Source organism: Rhinatrema bivittatum, chromosome 2 (assembly GCF_901001135.1).
Source record: "Rhinatrema bivittatum chromosome 2, aRhiBiv1.1, whole genome shotgun sequence".
Classification (NCBI taxonomy): Eukaryota; Metazoa; Chordata; class Amphibia; order Gymnophiona; family Rhinatrematidae; genus Rhinatrema; species Rhinatrema bivittatum.
In genome coordinates, this window is record NC_042616.1 from 660,088,174 (window position 1) to 660,106,561 (window position 18,388).

Here is an 18,388-nt window from a genome sequence, read left to right on the forward strand (position 1 = left end):
AGCTCTTTTGGATTACTGCACCCCTGATGAAAGACTCTGCACTTCTTGGCATTGAATCCCAGTTTCCAAATCAAGCTTTCTTAAATAACTTTTCATTCTCTACTCCTTCAGGCATGTCCACTCTGTTACAGACTTAGTATCACCTGCAAATAGATAAACTTTATGTTCTATCCCTTCCGCAATGTCACTCACAAAGATATTGAACAGAACCTGGCCCAAAACCAGTCCCTATGGCACTCCATTTAACACTGTTATCTTTTCAGAGGAAGTTATATTTACCATTATGTGCTGTCTCCTACTAGTCAACCAGTTTTAATCCACTTCATCACCTTGGCACCCTCTCTCCCAAGCTTCTCATTTGATTCATGAGTTTCCTTTGTGGGTCCTTAACAAAAGCTTTGCTGAAATCCAAGTAAATCACATCAAGCATTCTTCCTTTACCTAATTCTCTAGTCAACCAATTAAAAACTCAATCAGATTTGTCTGACAGAATCTTCCCCTGGTGAATCCATGCAGCCTCAGGTCTAGCAACCTAACAGATTATAAAAATTCTCTGTCCTTTCCTTCAGCGGAGTCTTCATTAATTTTCCCACCACCGAGGTGAGGCTAACCAGCCTGTACTTTCCAGCCTCCTCTCTGCTACTACTCTTGTGAAGCTGGACCATAACTGCTCTTCTTCAATCTTGCAGCATCACTCCCGTTTCCAGGGATCTATTGAATAGATATTTCAGCAGACCTACCAGCACATCTCTGAGCTCTCTCAGCACCCTGGGATGTACCTCATTTGGCCCCAAGCCTTGTCTACTTTCATTTTTCCTAGCTGTTCACATACATATTTAAACATTTATTTTCTTTATAAATGCATGAAACCATATTATTTCATGTTAAATATTCCCAAACAATAAATAGTCCCTAATCACAACAAAGAGTACACCAGAAAAGTATATGCACATTAATAGTAACATACCTGTGGACTGTGAAGGTCTGTTGTCAACATGATAATCGAGTAAGCCAAGACATAGGCAGTATCTGCACTAGCAAACAGGGTTTGCCTGTAAAAGAACACAATGCCATCTTATCAGCTTTGTCCAATTACTGCGCAAAGGACCTGATTTACCACTTTGTTTATATGAAGAACAAATCTTGATAAATGAAACCCAAACTTTCATAAGTAAATACAAATAATTCCTTACCCTTGGTTACATTCCAAATATCTAGCAGCAAACTTTTCCATCAGACGATCGATTTTCTGAGCCTCTCCTGGAAGACGGAAGCCCTCCAGAAACATGCGGAGGGCTGACACAAAGTCTTTGCCTGAGAAATCATGCTGGTCCACATATGCATACATGACTTCTTTGTTAAACTTATCATTGTCACCAAGGAATTCCCCAACCTGAGTCTAGAAGAACAAGAAAATAAATACATCTACCTTAATCAGTTTTTCTTTTTCATTTAAGAAGTTTGCATATTTTAAGCCAGCGCTTCTCAACCGGTGTGTCGCGACACCCGCTGCTCTTCCCCCTTCTTCCTTCACTGAGCAAGAGGCAGGCTATCTTCCACTGCTGCCATTGCCACCTGAGCTATCAGCACATTCAAGCCCGGATGGGAACGGCAGCAGTGTTAGTGGAGGCTGGCAACTGCAGCTGGGCCTTTTCTTCTTCCCGCACCTGCCCCCACTCTGGCCCGGAACAGGAAGTGATGTGCAGTGGAGTGCGCGGGAAGAAGAAAGAGCCATGCTGCACGAAAAAGTAGCGGCGGTAGTGGCGGCCCCGAGCAGTAGCGTGGTCCCGAAGCAAAATCAGAAGCAGCCAGAAATCGGCGCAGGAGACAGCAGAATTAGCCTCCCGTGGCCAATGGGATTCTTCTTTCTTGGCCTGCGGGGGCTAGAGAAGGAGGCTGCTGCAGCTACCATTTGTGCTCGGGGGTGGGGGAAGAGGGCAGGAAATGAGAGAGAGAGGCAGCCAGCCAGCCTGTCTGTAAGTAAGAGAATGTATGTGTGATTGAGAGTGTGCATGTGTAACTGTGACGGAGAGCCTGTGTGTAAGTGAGAGCATTTGACTGAGATCATCTATGTAAAGTGTGTGAGAGAGAGCATGTGTGTGATTGAGAGAAACTGGGCAGAGGTGATGTGTGTATATAGGAGAAACAATGGAAGTACTGGTCAGGGAGATGACTGGAGTGTGTGTGTGTGAGAGAGAAAGTGATTATGGGAATGAGAAGCCTGTGCATGTGGAGACAGCTAGCATAGGAGTGAGAAACATGGGTGTGTGTGAGACAGCATGGGAGTGAGAAGCCTGTATATGTAAGATAGAACATGGGAGTGGGAAGCCTGTGTGTGTGTGCATGAGAGAGAGAGACTGTTTGGGAAGGTGATTGGTGTGTGTGAGAAAAACTGGTATGTGAGTGTCACTGGTACGTGTGTGTGAGAGAGAAAGTGATTATGGGAATGAGAAGCCTGTGCATGTGGAGAGAGCTATCATAGGAGTGAGAAACAGGTGTGTGTGTATCAGCCTGTATATGGAAGATAGAACATGGGAGTGGGAAGCCTGTGTGTGTGTGCATATGAGAGAGAGAGTGTGTTCGGGAAGGTGACTGGTGTGTGTGTGTGTGTGTGTGTGTGTGTGTGTAAGAGAAAGATTGGTCAGGAGATGATTGGTGTGTGAGAGACAGAAACTGGTATGAGAGTGTGACTGGCATGTGTGTGTGTGAGAGAGAAGGGATTATGGGAATGAGAAGCCTGTGCATGTGGCGAGAGCTAGCATAGGAGTAAGAAACCTGGGTGTGTGTGAGACAGCATGGGAGTGAGAAGCCTGTATATATAAGATAGAACATGGAAGTGGGAAGCCTGTGTGTGTGCGCGTAAGAGAGAGACTGATTGGGAAGGTGACTGGTGTGTATGTTCTTAAGACTGGTCGGGAGATGATTGGTGTGTGAAAGACAGAAACTGGTCATGGGAGTGTAACTGGTATGTGTGTGTGTGAGAGACAGAGAGACTGGTCGTAGGCACCAAGGAAGAGGACCATGAGTACAGAGCTTCAGCCACTACTGCTTCTGGTGTGTGCTACTGGCCTGCATGGAAGAGGAGTAGGAGAGCTGCTGGAGGGGGGTTAGTAAAGGTGGCTTTTTAAGTTTATTTTTCTTGATTGACTGCCATTTTAATTACTGAATATTATGTGATGTATCTGCTGTTTTGAAATATTTTATTGGTGTTTGGAGAATTTTAAATAATTTTTATGAGTTTTTAATTGTTGGATATTATTCTGTTCATAGTTGTGAAACATTTATTCTGCTTATTAGTATAATTATACAATTATTTCTGTGTTGGGATCTATAGCTGCTTGGCTAGTTCTGTTTTCCTAATAGGAGGTGTATTGGTGTTTAGGGCCTGACTTAATATTTGTAATGGTGCATTTTCATAGGTAGGATTGTTACTGTTTGAGTGCATTCCATAAGACAAGTGTAACTGTGTGTGGATTAGTTTATGTGCATTACTGCAGATCCTGGGAGTATGGTAGGTCGGTTCTGTGTATGTGACCGAGGTGAGGTATTTTACTGTATCAGTCTTATTTGTTTTATTTTCTCAAGAGGACATGCATTAGTGATAAACTGCTGTCTTTTCATAAGTAGCGCGATTGAGCCTGGTAGTTGGAGTTTGTGTTGCTGTTACTGAGATGACACTAGAACCAGAATATATTTTTTGTAAGGTGAGTTGTACGGGGGATGTCATAATTCTGCTTTACATCCATAATTGTGGGTCGGGGGGGTTCCTGTGGTACAAACTGTACTTTTACATTTAGCCCTATGATGGTCATGTGTTCAGTGTGTCACGCATGTGAGAACCATCTGTCAGGTGTGTCCCAACAGAAAAAAGGTTGAGAACCACTGTTTTAAACTATATAAATCTGATACATTTTCTATATGAGGAAACCTTATTCACAACCCCTAGGTTCCTGCAATCATAATTAGTTTATTGCATAATTGACAGCCCATCCACATATTCAGACTTCTAAGACCACCTGCTGTGTGATTGAGTTAGCTAAACAAAGCCTGATAGTGCCTGCAGGGTTACTATAAGGCCCTTCTGTCACAGGCAGATGTAATATGGTGCGCTGGCTGCAGCACAAGGCTCAACGAGCGGTTGAACGCATGTTTTGGACACGTGGCCATAACCCCTGATGTAAAACGGGAGTTAGAGCATCCAAAACATGCACCCACCTGCCAGCATAGATAATAGCGCTCATCACATGTAAATTTATTTTGATGAGCGCTATTATGTATTCCCCTCAATGCAGAAAAAAAATGTGTGCCCAATTTGCACATTTATATGCTCAGAAATTAATCCCCGCACTTTTCTGTATTTTCAGGGATGTGCTTGACACTTTAATATTGATTTATTCACTCCTTCACTTATTGCGGATTGGTTCCTTCACTGTCACATGTCAGTGAAAGGGCCAATCACCATTCAGAAGGCTGTCCTGAAAGAGGATTGGTCCTATCACTGACAAATGTTAGTGAAAAGGACCAGACCTTGGGGGGAGGGAGCTTAGGGCAGGTCAGACAGAGCACCCAAAGCTGCTTTCTACCTGCCGATACTGCATTGGCCTGTTTAAGTGAAAGACAGAACTACAACACTGCCAGCAATGTCACTATGGCACCAGCAGGTTAAACAGAGAAACAGATCTCTGGCCAGACCCAGGATTCATATTGCTACTGCCATCTTCTGATGAAGATATAGAATTGCCTGCTCTCACTGCTATACTTGCTGCTGCTACCCTGAATTCAACTGAGATGTATTACATTTTGAAAATTTTTGTTGCTTCCTGTTTTAATTTATATCAGAAATGTAATTTTATTTGGAGTATTTTTATCCCATGTCATTTTTTATTATCTCTATATACAGTTGTACTCATAAGTTTACGCACCCCTGGCAGAATTTGTAAGACATGTAGCATTTTAAGAAAACATGCGTGATCAGACAAAACACATCTGTTCTTTTTAATGTGTTTCAAATTAAAACTATTATATATCACAAAATATCATAATCCTTAAACCATAGCAATAAGGGAAATAAAATGGTCCCGTTCAAAAGTTTACATACCCTTGAATGTTTAGGCTGATAAAATACACTCAAGCTGACACACACACAGGTTGAGATGGCAATGAAGGATAGGTATCCACATCTGTGCCTTATTTGATTGTAATTAATGACTGTGTATAGTCAATTAAATTTTAGCTCTTGAGAAACCCTTGTGCATTTCATCCAAGGCTGCACTGACTTTGATGGTTACTGAAGCATGGGGAAAGCAAAAGAACTGTTAAAGGATCTGCAAGTAAAAGTAGTTCAACTTTATAAATCAGGCAAAAGATATAAAAAGATATCCAAAGATTTGAAAATGCTAATCAGTACCATTCAAACTCTGATCAAGAAGTGGAAAATTATGGGGTTTGTTAATACCAAGATAGACCAAGAAAGATTTCAGATACAACTGCCAGGAAAAACCCACAAGCAACTTCTACTGAAATAAAGGCTTCTCTGAAACAAAGTGGAGTAAGTGTTCAGCATGCACAATAAGGAGATAGTTGAACAAAAATAGGTTGCATAGTAGAGTTGCCAGAAAAAAGCCATTGCTGCACCAATGCCATAAAACAGCCCGTTTACAATAGGTAAAACTGCATCTAGAGAAGCCTCAAAACCTCTGGAACAAAATAATTTGGAATGATGAGACTAAAATTGAACTTTATAGTCAGAACCATAAATATTATTAAGAGAAGCACACCATCCCTACTGTGAAGCATGGAGGTGGATCTCTGCTATTTTGGAGGTGTGAGAGCTACAGATGCACAGGGAATTTAGACAAAAATGATGGCAGGATGAATGCAGCATATTATCAGAAAATATTGGAGAAGAATTTGTATTCATCAGCCAGGAAGCTGCACATGGACTTTCTAATTTGACAATGATCCGAAACATAAGGCCAAGCTGATTCCGTCAGTGGCCACAGCAGAAGAAAGTGAAGGTTCTGGAGAGGCCATCAAAGTCTCCTGATCGCAACATCATTGAGCCACTTTGGGGAGAACTCAAACATACAGTTCATGCTAGAGAACCAAAGAATTTACTGGATTTTTTGCAAGAGGAATGGACAGCTCTACCACATGAGAAAATAATGGGCCTCATTCACAACTATCACAAAAGACTGCAAGCCGTTATTGATGCAAAAGGGGGCAATACACAATATTAAGAAGGGTATGCAAACTTTTGAACAGGACCATTTTATTATTTCCCTTATTGCTATGGTTTGTTTAATGATTGTACTAGTTTGTAATGCATAATAAATTTGAAACACGTTAAAAATAACAGATATGTTTTGTTTGATCACTCATGTTTTCTTAAAATGCTATACATTTTACAAATTCTGTCAGGGGTATGTAAACATGAGTACAACTCAGGAAAATAAAACCATGGTTTCACATTTCAATTCAAAAGAAAAGCGATTGTGCACAATTAACGTTAACCCCTTACAACTCACCTTACAAAAAATATATTCTGGTTCTAGTGTCATCTCCGTAACAGCAACACAAACCAACTACCAGGCTCAATAGCCCTACTTATGAAAAGACAGCAGTTTATCACTAATGCATGTCCTCTTGAGAAAATACAACAAATAAGACTGATACAGTAAAATACCTCACCTCGATCACATACACAGAACCGACCTATGTTTACTAGATGAATAATTGTTTTTTGTAAATTGAGAGTTTTGCAGATGTATATAGTTTAATATTGTTTAAAAATGTGAGTTTTCAATAAAATCTTGACTTTTTTTTATATACAGCTGCGAATTTTTATGCACAATTATGCAAATTTGCCACAACTGCCACAGCATTTTGGAAAACCTGCCATGAATTTGCTAACCCTTGCTGCAGAACCTTGAAAAATATGCTGCAGGAGATCAGGGGCTTTGACTAGATTCTACTAAGGTTAAGCCCTCTTAAGAACCCCACCTCCATTACCTTCTCATTTTATCTTATACCAGTAAGATTTTTGTTTTTTTGCTCATTAGTCCATTAATACTAGTGGCAGTGAAACTGCTAAAGTATACAAATGTATTTTAAATGATAGGTAAAAACAGCTCTGGCTTGCCGACGTGTAACCATATTCAAGGTTATATCTGACTAGGAAAAATCATTTAGAGTTGCTACATACTCAAAAAGGGACATAATGTTCAGCATATGCTTCATCTCTAACCATCATCAGACAATCTCATGGCCATTCATTGCCTAATATTGTAGGACATCTGCTACACAGAATGCATTCTGAAGTTCAACCTTGTATGTAAAATATAATTGTAACTCATTAACACAGCATGTTATGAAGAAATCACAAAACAGGAGTATCCCAGAGATCTTATTTTTAAATTGTAACATCAAATACAGCCATTATAAAATAGACTTATTTTTATCTTGCACAACCTGCATAACATCCAATATATATTTGTAACATTAAGTCATTCAAAGCATGGCTGTTTACCCAGGCTTTTATGTAGGTGTAATTTCTGAAGGAAGTTTTTATTGCCAGACAGAGCTTCTAGGGTTTTTGGATATGTGATTGATCCAGTTCTTTATATTTGAGTATCTGTTAAAATTTCATTGACTGTTAGTCCTATGTTGTTATTCTATATATTGACATGTTGTTGTCTAGTGGTGTATCTCTGTTTTATTGTGACTTTGTTTTATATGGAATTGTATGTATATTATATATTGCATCTGCTTTGGACTTAAAATGGAAATTCAAGAAATCAAATTTTAACAACAAGTAAATAGGTAACTATTGGCCTTTGCTTAATGAGAATTAATCAATGTTTATATTTTTAGTTACATCAATGCATTCTTTGTGATAAACCATACTATGGGTTGAATCTACTTGACATTCTGCATAAATGTTTCAATTTATTATTCCTGGGCTAGTCCACATTATAAAATGTCTTTAATGGTACATATGCAGCTGTAGTGGTCAACATCTGCTTCCCAGGGAGTCAATTTTCCAATAAGTTAAGTCTTAAAGGACCAGTGCATTTTAATTGCATATTTTTAATTAGTTTAATCTTTTGCTATGATGATCTACAAGAGAGGTACAGTTAGCGCTCTGATCCATAGTATTCAGGTTATGGTTCAATTTTTGTTTTTTAATTATTCATCAACACAATTGTACACCAGAATATACATAGAAGAAAAACATTAGATATTAAGTCAATGTTAATATTACACTTTGTAGTGATAACTGACAATCCAAACTGAAAAATCTATAATGCAGTTCACAGCCTCAATCAAAATATTTTCTTTTACTAATGTCTAAGGTCTTCTCTTTTGTGCTATGCTGTACTATAGATTTATGAAGAGAAACATTAGTGTTCAAGGTCAAGAATATGGACTTGACTTGTGTATTGATACCTTGCACCCAACAAATGCTTCAAAAGATAATGATAAACACTGAAATAAAGAATTACGATTGGACAAGCATATCAAGCTATATAATAGAAAAAATAGTTGAAGAAAAGTCTAAGGAGCATACTGATTAGGGTGTTCTAATTTCATGCTCACAGGATATTAGTATTCTGCGATTAACATTTATGAAAAATGTCATATGGATTCAACTCATAGTCTGGTTTACTATGATCAAAAAGAATACATGTAGGCACTCATATATTGTACTGCTCTGTTGAAGGTACCAATAAGTCCAGCTTTCTTGTATTTTTTATCAACGAACCTATGTTAGCTCTAAATGACCTTCATAATAGACTTCATCGTATAGTTTTCAAGAATAACGTTAAAACTCAGCTTTATATTTAATCATTGGTCACTGAATGTTTTTTTTTATAAAGATTTTTTTAGATTAAGCCACTGCCCCTTTCTTGTGAAATAGACTGTACTGTGTACATATATTTTATGCGCTGTGCACAAAATTATCACTTCATGCAAACATGGACAAATTCTTCACGTCACTAAATCACTTATCTTAAAACTGTTCTGTGGTCATGCATGCATTGATGATAGAAGCCTTCTACTACGAAGCCACTCTGCCCGACACGGGACCGTGTTTCAGATTAATGATCCTCTTTCAAGGGCTTAAATCACTGCAATGGAGAAGGTTCACTGTATGAAGCTTTTAACAAACATTTAATTAGTTTCAAGATAAAGGCGTTGTTCTAAAAATTCAACAAAACATCCCAGCACTTACTATTGCAATAGTCACTGTTCAAATATAGCGTGATAGTATTCCATTTCTGGTATCAGTGGAAAGGCAATATTTTACAAACGGGCTTTAAAGGGCTGTGCTGTCAAACAGCCAACGTAATTGAGAACTGCTTGGTATTGAAGACAGAACTGAATTCGTTCATAGCATGATTCAATGACATAAGTGGGAACTGCTTGACAATAATGCGCGGTAATGAAAAATTAATCACATTTTTATTGCCCACCTCCCTCCTCTGTAACACAACTGCATAATTAAATCAAAGAGTACCACTCTACTGCTGCATTAAGACCTCTAGTTTGAGAAGCATTTAGCCGAAAAATCCACTGTTGTTCCTTCAAATTCAAGGCTAATCTCCTCCTCTTGGGTTAGGCTGCACCACTTCTATTATCCGCCATTTTAGTTCAGCAAATGTATGCTGCAATTGGGCACAATGTGCTACAATTGGGGCTTGTGTTTTGACTGTCCTCAAGCAACTTCGATGTTCTATGAATCGGGTTTTTATGGTGCGTTTTGTACGTCTACGTAGTATAGATTGCATAGACAGACGATTTAATAAACCACATTAGTGGTGGAACAATCCGAATGATGACATGCTTGATGAATTCTTCCTGTCTGATCAGTCCAGCTGGAACATGTAATGGCCTGTTTGCAGAGATCACATTCCTGACATGACCAATGTCCTATTTGCGAACGATATTCTAGTGTTGGAATAGGAGATAAAAAAGAGTGAACTAATGTATTAATTTTTCATTAACACGCATTATTGTCAAGCAGTTCCCTCTTATGTCAGTGCATCATACTATAAACGAATTCAGTTCTAACTTCAATACTAAGCAGTTCTCAATTACGTCGGCTGTTTGATTGACAGCACAGCCCTTTAAAACCCGTTTGTAAAATGTTGCCTTTCCTCTGATACCCGAAAGGGAACGCCATCACGCCATATTTGAACAGTGACTATTATAAAAGTAAGTGCTGGGATGTTTTGTTGAATTTTTAGAACAATGCCTTTATCTTGAAATTAATGAAATGTTTGTTAAAAGCTTCATACAGTGAACCTTCTCCATTGCAGTGATTTAAGCCCTTGAAAAAAGGGATCATTAATCCGAAACACAGTCCCGTGTCGGGCAGAGTTGCTTTATAGTAGAAGGCTTCTATCATCAAGGCATGCATGACTACAGAACAGTTTTAAGTGATTTCGTGAAGTGAAGAATTTGTCCATGTTTGCATGAAGTGATAATTTTGTGCACAGCGCATAAAATATATGTACACAGTACAGTCTATTTCACAAGAAAGGGGCAGTGGCTTAATCTAAAAAAATCTTTAAAAAAAATAAACATTCAGGGACCAATGATTAAATATAAGGCTGAGTTTTAAAGTTATTCTTGAAAAGTATACAATGAAGCCTATTATGAAGGTCATTTAGAGCTAACAGGTTTGTTGATTAAAAATATACAAGAACGCTGGACTTATTGATACCTTCAACATATCAGTTAGAGATTTACCAATGGTCCAATTGTGTAATTTTTGAGGCTAACGTAGTTGGTTGAGTGATTGTCAGTGTATTTCCACGTACTACCTCATTGTTCAAGATGTGGGCGAATGTTTTCAGCTACTCCGAACGGCACGTAACCCAGGCACTACAAGGGACATTATTGTTTGATGATACACCAGACAGCACTGACAATAAATCTTGAATCCAACTAGCCTGACGTTTCAAAAACATTTGAACAGATCTAAAATACACTCTTCAACTTTTGTTACTGTATATAAAAAATGAAAGGATTCCCAGAGGATTAAGTATTAACTTGGCGCCATCGATATACACTGACAATGAGGAATTTGTGAACAGGTGGATTTTCATCCTCAATAAGTGTTCTTTGGACATCATGTTACTCTTAGTGGAAAGAACAAATAAATTGTCTGATATGGTCAAAGTCTCATGTGAAGAAGTTAAGTCCTTTTTACAATCGCATGAATCTTTAGAAGACTTCGACAAAAAACTACACGATCATAACCAGATGTTGGAGAAATTCCGGCTTGATCTAAAACAAAATAAAATAGCCAAATTTAAAAGAGACGAAAAAGATTACTCCACTGGCTATGTATATTCATGGCAATGATGAACAAATAATCCACCTAAAAGAGTTGCTTTTGCGGGTTCCTCTGATGACTCATCTACAAGCTCAGATGAAGACCAGACCAATTTGGTTAATACCAACAACACAGCCAGAGGATCTGATCAATGACGGGGAAACTTTCACCCTTTGAACAGATACCAAGGCCGAAGGTATTTTTGGTATTCTCGCCAGCCAGCGTGGCCCAACCCAGAACAATGCCCTCAGACGAGGTTGCAAAGCCAACATCTAACAATCAATATTTTGGTCATTTTCTTTCTCGTTCCCAGATACAGGTTTTGGAAAAAGGATTATCCTTCATTCCCTATCAACACTATGAGTCATTTAAATGCAGAAGGGATTTATTCCGTTTTTTTAGGAAACTACAGGTGACACTATTTTTTGCACAACAAGCACCCACAATAGATTGTTCTATTGTCCACCCCAAATCAAACTGGCTCCCTCCAGGAGCAGTGGATCTCCAAATATGTCTTAATATATACCACCCCACTGCGATACAATTTATCAAAAGATGAAATTGCGGCTTTAAAAACTCTTAGGGATGATCATTCCATCATCATAAAACAAGCAGACAAAGGTGGAGCGGTGGTCGTGTTAGACAGAGATAACTACACTAACAGTACTTTCTCACCTTTCTGATCCTTCGAATAAATCTTGGACCAAGATCCTGGCCCATCGTTATACAAAGTTATTAGCCAGCTAGTAGATGATGGAAGAGCTCAGGGTTTTCTCACGGCAAAAGAAGCCAGATTTTTAGTAGTGGAATTCCCGAAAACACTGACCATTTATATGGTTCCAAAACTCCACAAAAATCCAATTGATCTACCGGGGAGACCAATTGTTACAACAATCGACTCAATACTGGAACCACTATCCACTTTCATGGAATACCTTCTACAACCCTTGTATCGCAGGCTAATTCCTATTTAAAAGACACAAAACATGTTAACAAAACTTCAATCTATCACAAATGTGGGATGTGTACTTTTGGTTACTATGGACATACAAGCCACCTACACTAATATCCCGCAGGAGGCGGCTTTGGAGATTGTCCAACATACATTAGATAAAAGAGCACGTCCACACAGAATACCTTCGGAATTCATAATAGCACTAGCATAGTTGAATTTGTGTGAAAATTTCTGTGTCACTGAAGGGATTTTTTACAAACAGATCCAAGGAACCGCGATGGGCGCTACTATGGCACCTAGCCTAGCCAATATATACATTGCAAATTTTGAAGAATCACTGGTGTATAATTCCAGCATGTTTCAACATGTAACCTTTTCAACTAGATATATAGACGACATCTTTTTCCTGTGGCACTCAGATATGGATGATTTACAGAAATTTCATTGTTGGATCAATTCTCTAGATCCTCATCTTCAATTTACCATGAGTTACCAACCTATCATCAATTTCCTTGGCATTCTCATTGAGAAGAATGAAGATTTGTTAGCCACTACCATTTACAGAAAACCTACAGAGAGAAACACTTTACTGCATTTCACCAGTTTCCATCTGTTACATCTATGTAAGAATCTACCAGTAGGACAATTTCTACATTTACGTCAGCTATGCAGTGAAAAAGCGGAATTCATTTCCCAATCTGATTTTCTATTTCGCAGATTATTAGAACGAGGTTATCCAATGTCCACTATCAAAAAAACCCTACAAGAGAGCAGTAAATGCTGAAAGACATTGACTACTACTGGACAAAGAGCCACAAACTTCGATCCCATTGGGTCCATCAAGCCCAGCATCCTGTTTCCAACAGTGGCCAATCCAGGCCATAAGAACCTGGCAAGTGCCCAAAAACTAAGTTTATTCCATATTACTGTTGCCAGTAATAGCAGTGGCTATTTTCTAAGTCAATTTAATAAATATCAGGTAATGTCCAAGAACTTATCCAATCCTATTTTAAACACAGCTACACTAACTGCCCTAACCACATCATCTGGCAACAAATTCCAGAGTTTAATTGTGCGTTGAGTGAAAAAGAACTTTCTCCGATTAGTTTTAAATTTGCCAAATGCTAACTTCATGGAGTGCCCACTAGTCTTTCTATTATCTGAAAGAGTAAATAACCGATTCACATCTACCTGTTCTAGACCTCTCATGATTTTAAACACCTCTATCATATCCCCCCTCATCCGTCTCTTCTCCAAGCTAAGAAGTCCTAACCTCTTTAGTCTTTCCTCATAGGGGAGTTGTTCCATTCCGCTTATCATTTTGGTCGCCCTTCTCTGTACTTTCTCCATCGCAATATCATCTTTTTTGAGATGCGGCGACCAGAATTGTACACAGTATTCAAAGTGCGGTCTCACTATGTAGCGATACAGAGGCATTATGACATTTTCCATTTTATTCACCATTCCTTTCCTAACAATTCCCAACATTCTGTTTGCTTTTTTGACTGCCGTAGCACACTGAACCGACGATTTCAATGTCTTATCCACTATGACGCCTAGATATCTTTCTTGGGTGGTAGCACCTAATATGGAACCTAACATTGTGTAACTTTAGCATGGGTTATTTTTCCCTATAAGATGATGACCTTGCACTTATCCACATTAAATTTCATCTGCCATTTCGATGCCCAATTTTCCAGTCTCACAAGGTCTTCCTGTAATTTTTCACAATCAACTTGTGATTTAACTACTCTGAACAATTTTGTATCATCTGCAAATTTGATTACCTCACTCATCTTATTTCTTTCCAGATCATTTATAAATATATTGAAAAGTAAGGGTCCCAATACAGATCCCTGAGGCACTCCACTGCCCACTCCCTTCCACTGAGAAAATTGTCCATTTAATCCTACTCTCTGTTTCCTGTCTTTTAGCCAGTTTGTAATCCACAAAAGGACATCGTCACCTATCCCATGACTTTTTACTTTTCCTAGAAGACTAACATGAGGAACCTGGTCAAACGGCAATCGCGTCAGTTATTCTATATCATTGGCCAATTCTCAAGATATATCAGGTCTTTAAAGAAAGACCAGTAATAGCTTATAGCCGTGGGATGAACATTAGGGATCATGTGGTTCACTCTTTTTTATCTCCTATTCCAACACTAGAAAATCGTGCCCAAATAGGCCATTGGTCATGTCAGGAATGTGATCTCTGCAAACAGGCCATTACAGGCCCTGCTGGACTGATCAGACAGGAAGAATTCATCAAGCACATCATCATTCGGATTGTTCCACCACTAATGTGGTTTATTTAATCGTCTGTCTATGCAATCTATACTACGTAGGACATACAAAACGCACCATAATAACCCGGCTCATAGAACATCGAAGTTGCTTGAGGACAGTCAAAACACAAGCACCAATTGTAGCACATTGTGCCCAATTGCAGCATATATTTGCTGAATTAAAATGGCGGTTAATAGAAGTGGTGCAGCCTAACCAAAGAGGAGGAGATCCGAAGGTAGCCTTGAATTTGAAGGAACAACAGTGGATTTTTCGGCTAAATGCTTCTCATCCTAGAGGTCTTAATGCAGCAGTAGAGTGGTACTCTTTGATTTAATTATGCAGTTGTGTTACAGAGGAGGGAGGTGGGCAATAAAAATGTTATTAAGTTTTCATTAATTTGTCATTACCGCGCATTGTCAAGCAGTTCCCTATTAAGTCGGTGTATCATGCTATGAACAAATTCAGTTCTGTCTTCAATACTAAGCAGTTCCCAGTTACATCGGCTGTTTGATTGACAGCACAGCCCTTTAAAGCCCGTTTGTAAAATGTTGCCTTTCCGCTGATACCGGAAAGGGAACGCCATCACGCCATATTTTAACTGTGACTATTGCAATAGTAAGTGCTGGGATGTTTTGTTGAATGTTGAATTTTTAGAACGCCTTTATCTTGAAATTAATGAAATGTTTGTTAAAAGCTTCATACAGTGAACCTTCTCCATTGCGGTGATTTAAGCCCTTGAAAAAGGATCTTTAATCCGAAACACGGTCCCGTGTCAGGCAGAGTCGCTTCGTAGTAGAAGGCTTCTATTATCAAGGCATGCATGACTACAGAACAGTTTTAAGATAAGTGATTTCGTGAAGTGAAGAATTTGACCAATGATTAAATATAAGGCTGAGTTTGAACGTTATTCTTGAAAACTATATGATGAAGCCTATTATGAAGGTCATTTAGAGCTAACATAGGTTCGTTGATAAAAAAAACAAAACGCTGGACTTATTGGTACCTTCAACATATCAGTTAGAGATTTACCAACAGTCCAAATGTGTAATTTTTTAGGCTAACGTGGTTGGTTGAGTGACTCATATATTGTAGCCAGTCTGCTGGCATGCTACACAGAAAAATGTCATATGGATTCAACCCATAATCTGATTTACTATAATCCAAAAGGATACATGTAGGCACTCATATATTGTAGCCAGTCTGTTGGCATGCTACACAGAGGACCTAGGAGGGTGAATGTTTGGGTAATGGCTATACTACTATTGCTATTTAGATTATTATGAGCTTTGTGTTTCGGTGTGGGAAAGGTGGGTGCTGGAGGGAATTAAGGGGTGATCTTGGATGCTCTTCTACCTAAGATCGTGGAGTACAAAAGAGGAAGACAAAAAAAAAGTTTGTTAACCTAAGGAATAAGATGATTAAGGTTTCCCAAATTTGCATAGAAATGAAGTGGTAAAGTAGGATTTAAGTCTCTGTAATTCACTGCTCTAAATAACTACACCCCTCTATTTTCTCTGCAAACTTACAACACAGGTAGAAAAATATTTAGAAAACTGGGGTACCAGCCAAAAGTACTTAAGGAACCAAAGACAGGAAACAGAGAGTAGGATTAAATGGACAATTTTCTCAGTGGAAGGGAGTGGACAGTGGAGTGCCTCAGGGATCTGTATTGGGACCCTTACTTTTCAATATATTTATAAATGATCTGGAAAGAAATACGACGAGTGAGATAATCAAATTTGCAGATGACACAAAATTGTTCAGAGTAGTTAAATCACAAGCAGATTGTGATAAATTGCAGGAAGACCTTGTGAGACTGGAAAATTGGGCATCCAAATGGCAGATGAAATTTAATGTGGATAAGTGCAAGGTGATGCATATAGGGAAAAATATCCCATGCTATAATTACACAATGTCGGGTTCCATATTAGGTGCTACAACCCAAGAAAGAGATCTTAACATCATAGTGGATAACACATTGAAATAGTTGGTTCAGTGTGCTGCGGCAGTCAAAAAAGCAAACAGGATGTTGGGAATTATTAGAAAGGGAATGGTGAATAAAACGGAAAATGTCATAATGCCTCTGTATCGCTCAATGGTGAGACCGCACCTTGAATACTGTGTACAATTCTGGTCGCCGCATCTCAAAAAAGATATAATTGTGATGGAGAAGGTACAGAGAAGGGCTACCAAAATGATAAGGGGAATGGAACAGCTCCCCTAAGAGGAAAGACTAAAGAGGTTAGGACTTTTCAGCTTGGAGAAGAGACGGCTGAGGGGGGGATATGACAGAGATGTTTAAAATTATGAGAGGTCTAGAACGGGTAGATGTGAATCGGTTATTTACTCTTTCGGATAGTAGAAAGACTAGGGGGCACTCCATGAAGTTAGCATGGAGCACATTTAAAACTAATCGGAGAAAGTTCTTTTTCACTCAACGCACAATTAAACTCTGGAATTTGTTGCCAGAGGATGTGGTTAGTGCAGTTAATATAGCGGTGTTTAAAAAAGGATTGGATAAGTTCTTAGAGGAGAAGTCCATTACCTGCTATTAAGTTCACTTAGAGAATAGCCACTGCCATTAGCAATAGTAACATGAAATAGACTTAGGTTTTGGGTACTTGCCAGGTTCTTATGGCCTGGATTGGCCACTGTTGGAAACAGGATGCTGGGCTTGATGGACCCTAGGTCTGACCCAGTATGGCATTTTCTTATGTTCTTAAAGAAATTATTTTCCTTAGATACATCTATTTTTGTGCTCATTTTTTTATAATCTATTTTAGAAGACATTTGCTTATTCTGCTTGTTAATTTTTGGGCTACTGTTGATTTTCTTTGCTCTCCATTTTCTTTTCTATCACTATCACCTCCATGCTTCTACCCTATCCCGAGATGCTCTCCCTGCTCCTCCCCCCCCCCTCCCTCCAGGATTTCTTGTACTATAACAGAATATAATACATAAGCACAATAGATTAGATTTAAGGTTTCAGGCAAACTTAAATAAATCTTAAGTTAATAAAATACTTTGCTTACCGAGTCTAATCTTTCCTCTTGATGTAAGAACTGTGCAATATCTTCTTGAGTAGTTCCAAGCATTCCTTGTTCTTGCAAATACTGTATTCCCCTCTTTGGCTTCTTATTAAATCTGTACAATGCATGTGAAAGAAGCTTAATTAAATATATGTGAAAAGATGCCTAAGGTGAATCAATGTTTTTCTTTTGCAAGTATTTGTTAGTGCTAGAAAGAAATGCAAAAGTAGCATTGAGAGACTCAGAGGTGACGGGGAAGAATATATAGAAGCAATGACAAAAGCCAGAGAGATGCATGGGTTTATATGGATAAGAATGATCAGCAGAAAAGGAGATGACATTGCCCCTTTATAAGTCCAAGTTCTTACTTCATTTGGAATACTGTATTCAATTCTGCAGACTGCACCTTCAAAATGATATTAACCAAATGGAGTCATTCCAGAAGATGGCTACTAAAATGGTCAGTGGTCTTTGTTATAAAGCATGTATGAGGATAGACTTAGGTCTCAACATATGTATCCTAGAGGGAAAGCGGCATAGGGGAGATATGATAGAAGCATTTAAATACTGCCCAGGCTTCCATGCACAGGTGGGCAGGACACTTTCAATGGAAAGGAGGCTCTGGAATGAGGGGTTACATGATGAGGGTGAGAGCAGAGTTGCTTATCAGTAACAGGTGTTCTCCAAGGACAGCAGAATGTTAGTCCTCACACATGGGTGACATCATCAGATAAAGCCAGGCATGGAAAACTATTGCCAAAGTTTCTAGAAA

At 38.8% G+C, this 18,388-nt stretch overlaps 1 protein-coding gene across 3 annotated transcripts in view; it reads right to left on the reverse strand.

Annotated features, from left to right (window-relative positions):
* ARFGEF1 (ADP ribosylation factor guanine nucleotide exchange factor 1) overlaps positions 1-18,388 on the reverse strand; it is a 626,657-nt gene that overhangs the window by 292,040 nt on the left and 316,229 nt on the right. For all 3 annotated transcript variants that reach the window (XM_029591432.1, XM_029591431.1, XM_029591434.1), the window contains 3 exons: positions 17,620-17,731; positions 1,194-1,399; positions 968-1,052 (listed from right to left, as the gene is read on the reverse strand). In XM_029591432.1, coding sequence (XP_029447292.1) covers positions 968-1,052; positions 1,194-1,399; positions 17,620-17,731 — 403 coding nt within the window. The remainder of the gene's footprint in view (positions 1-967; positions 1,053-1,193; positions 1,400-17,619; positions 17,732-18,388) is intronic.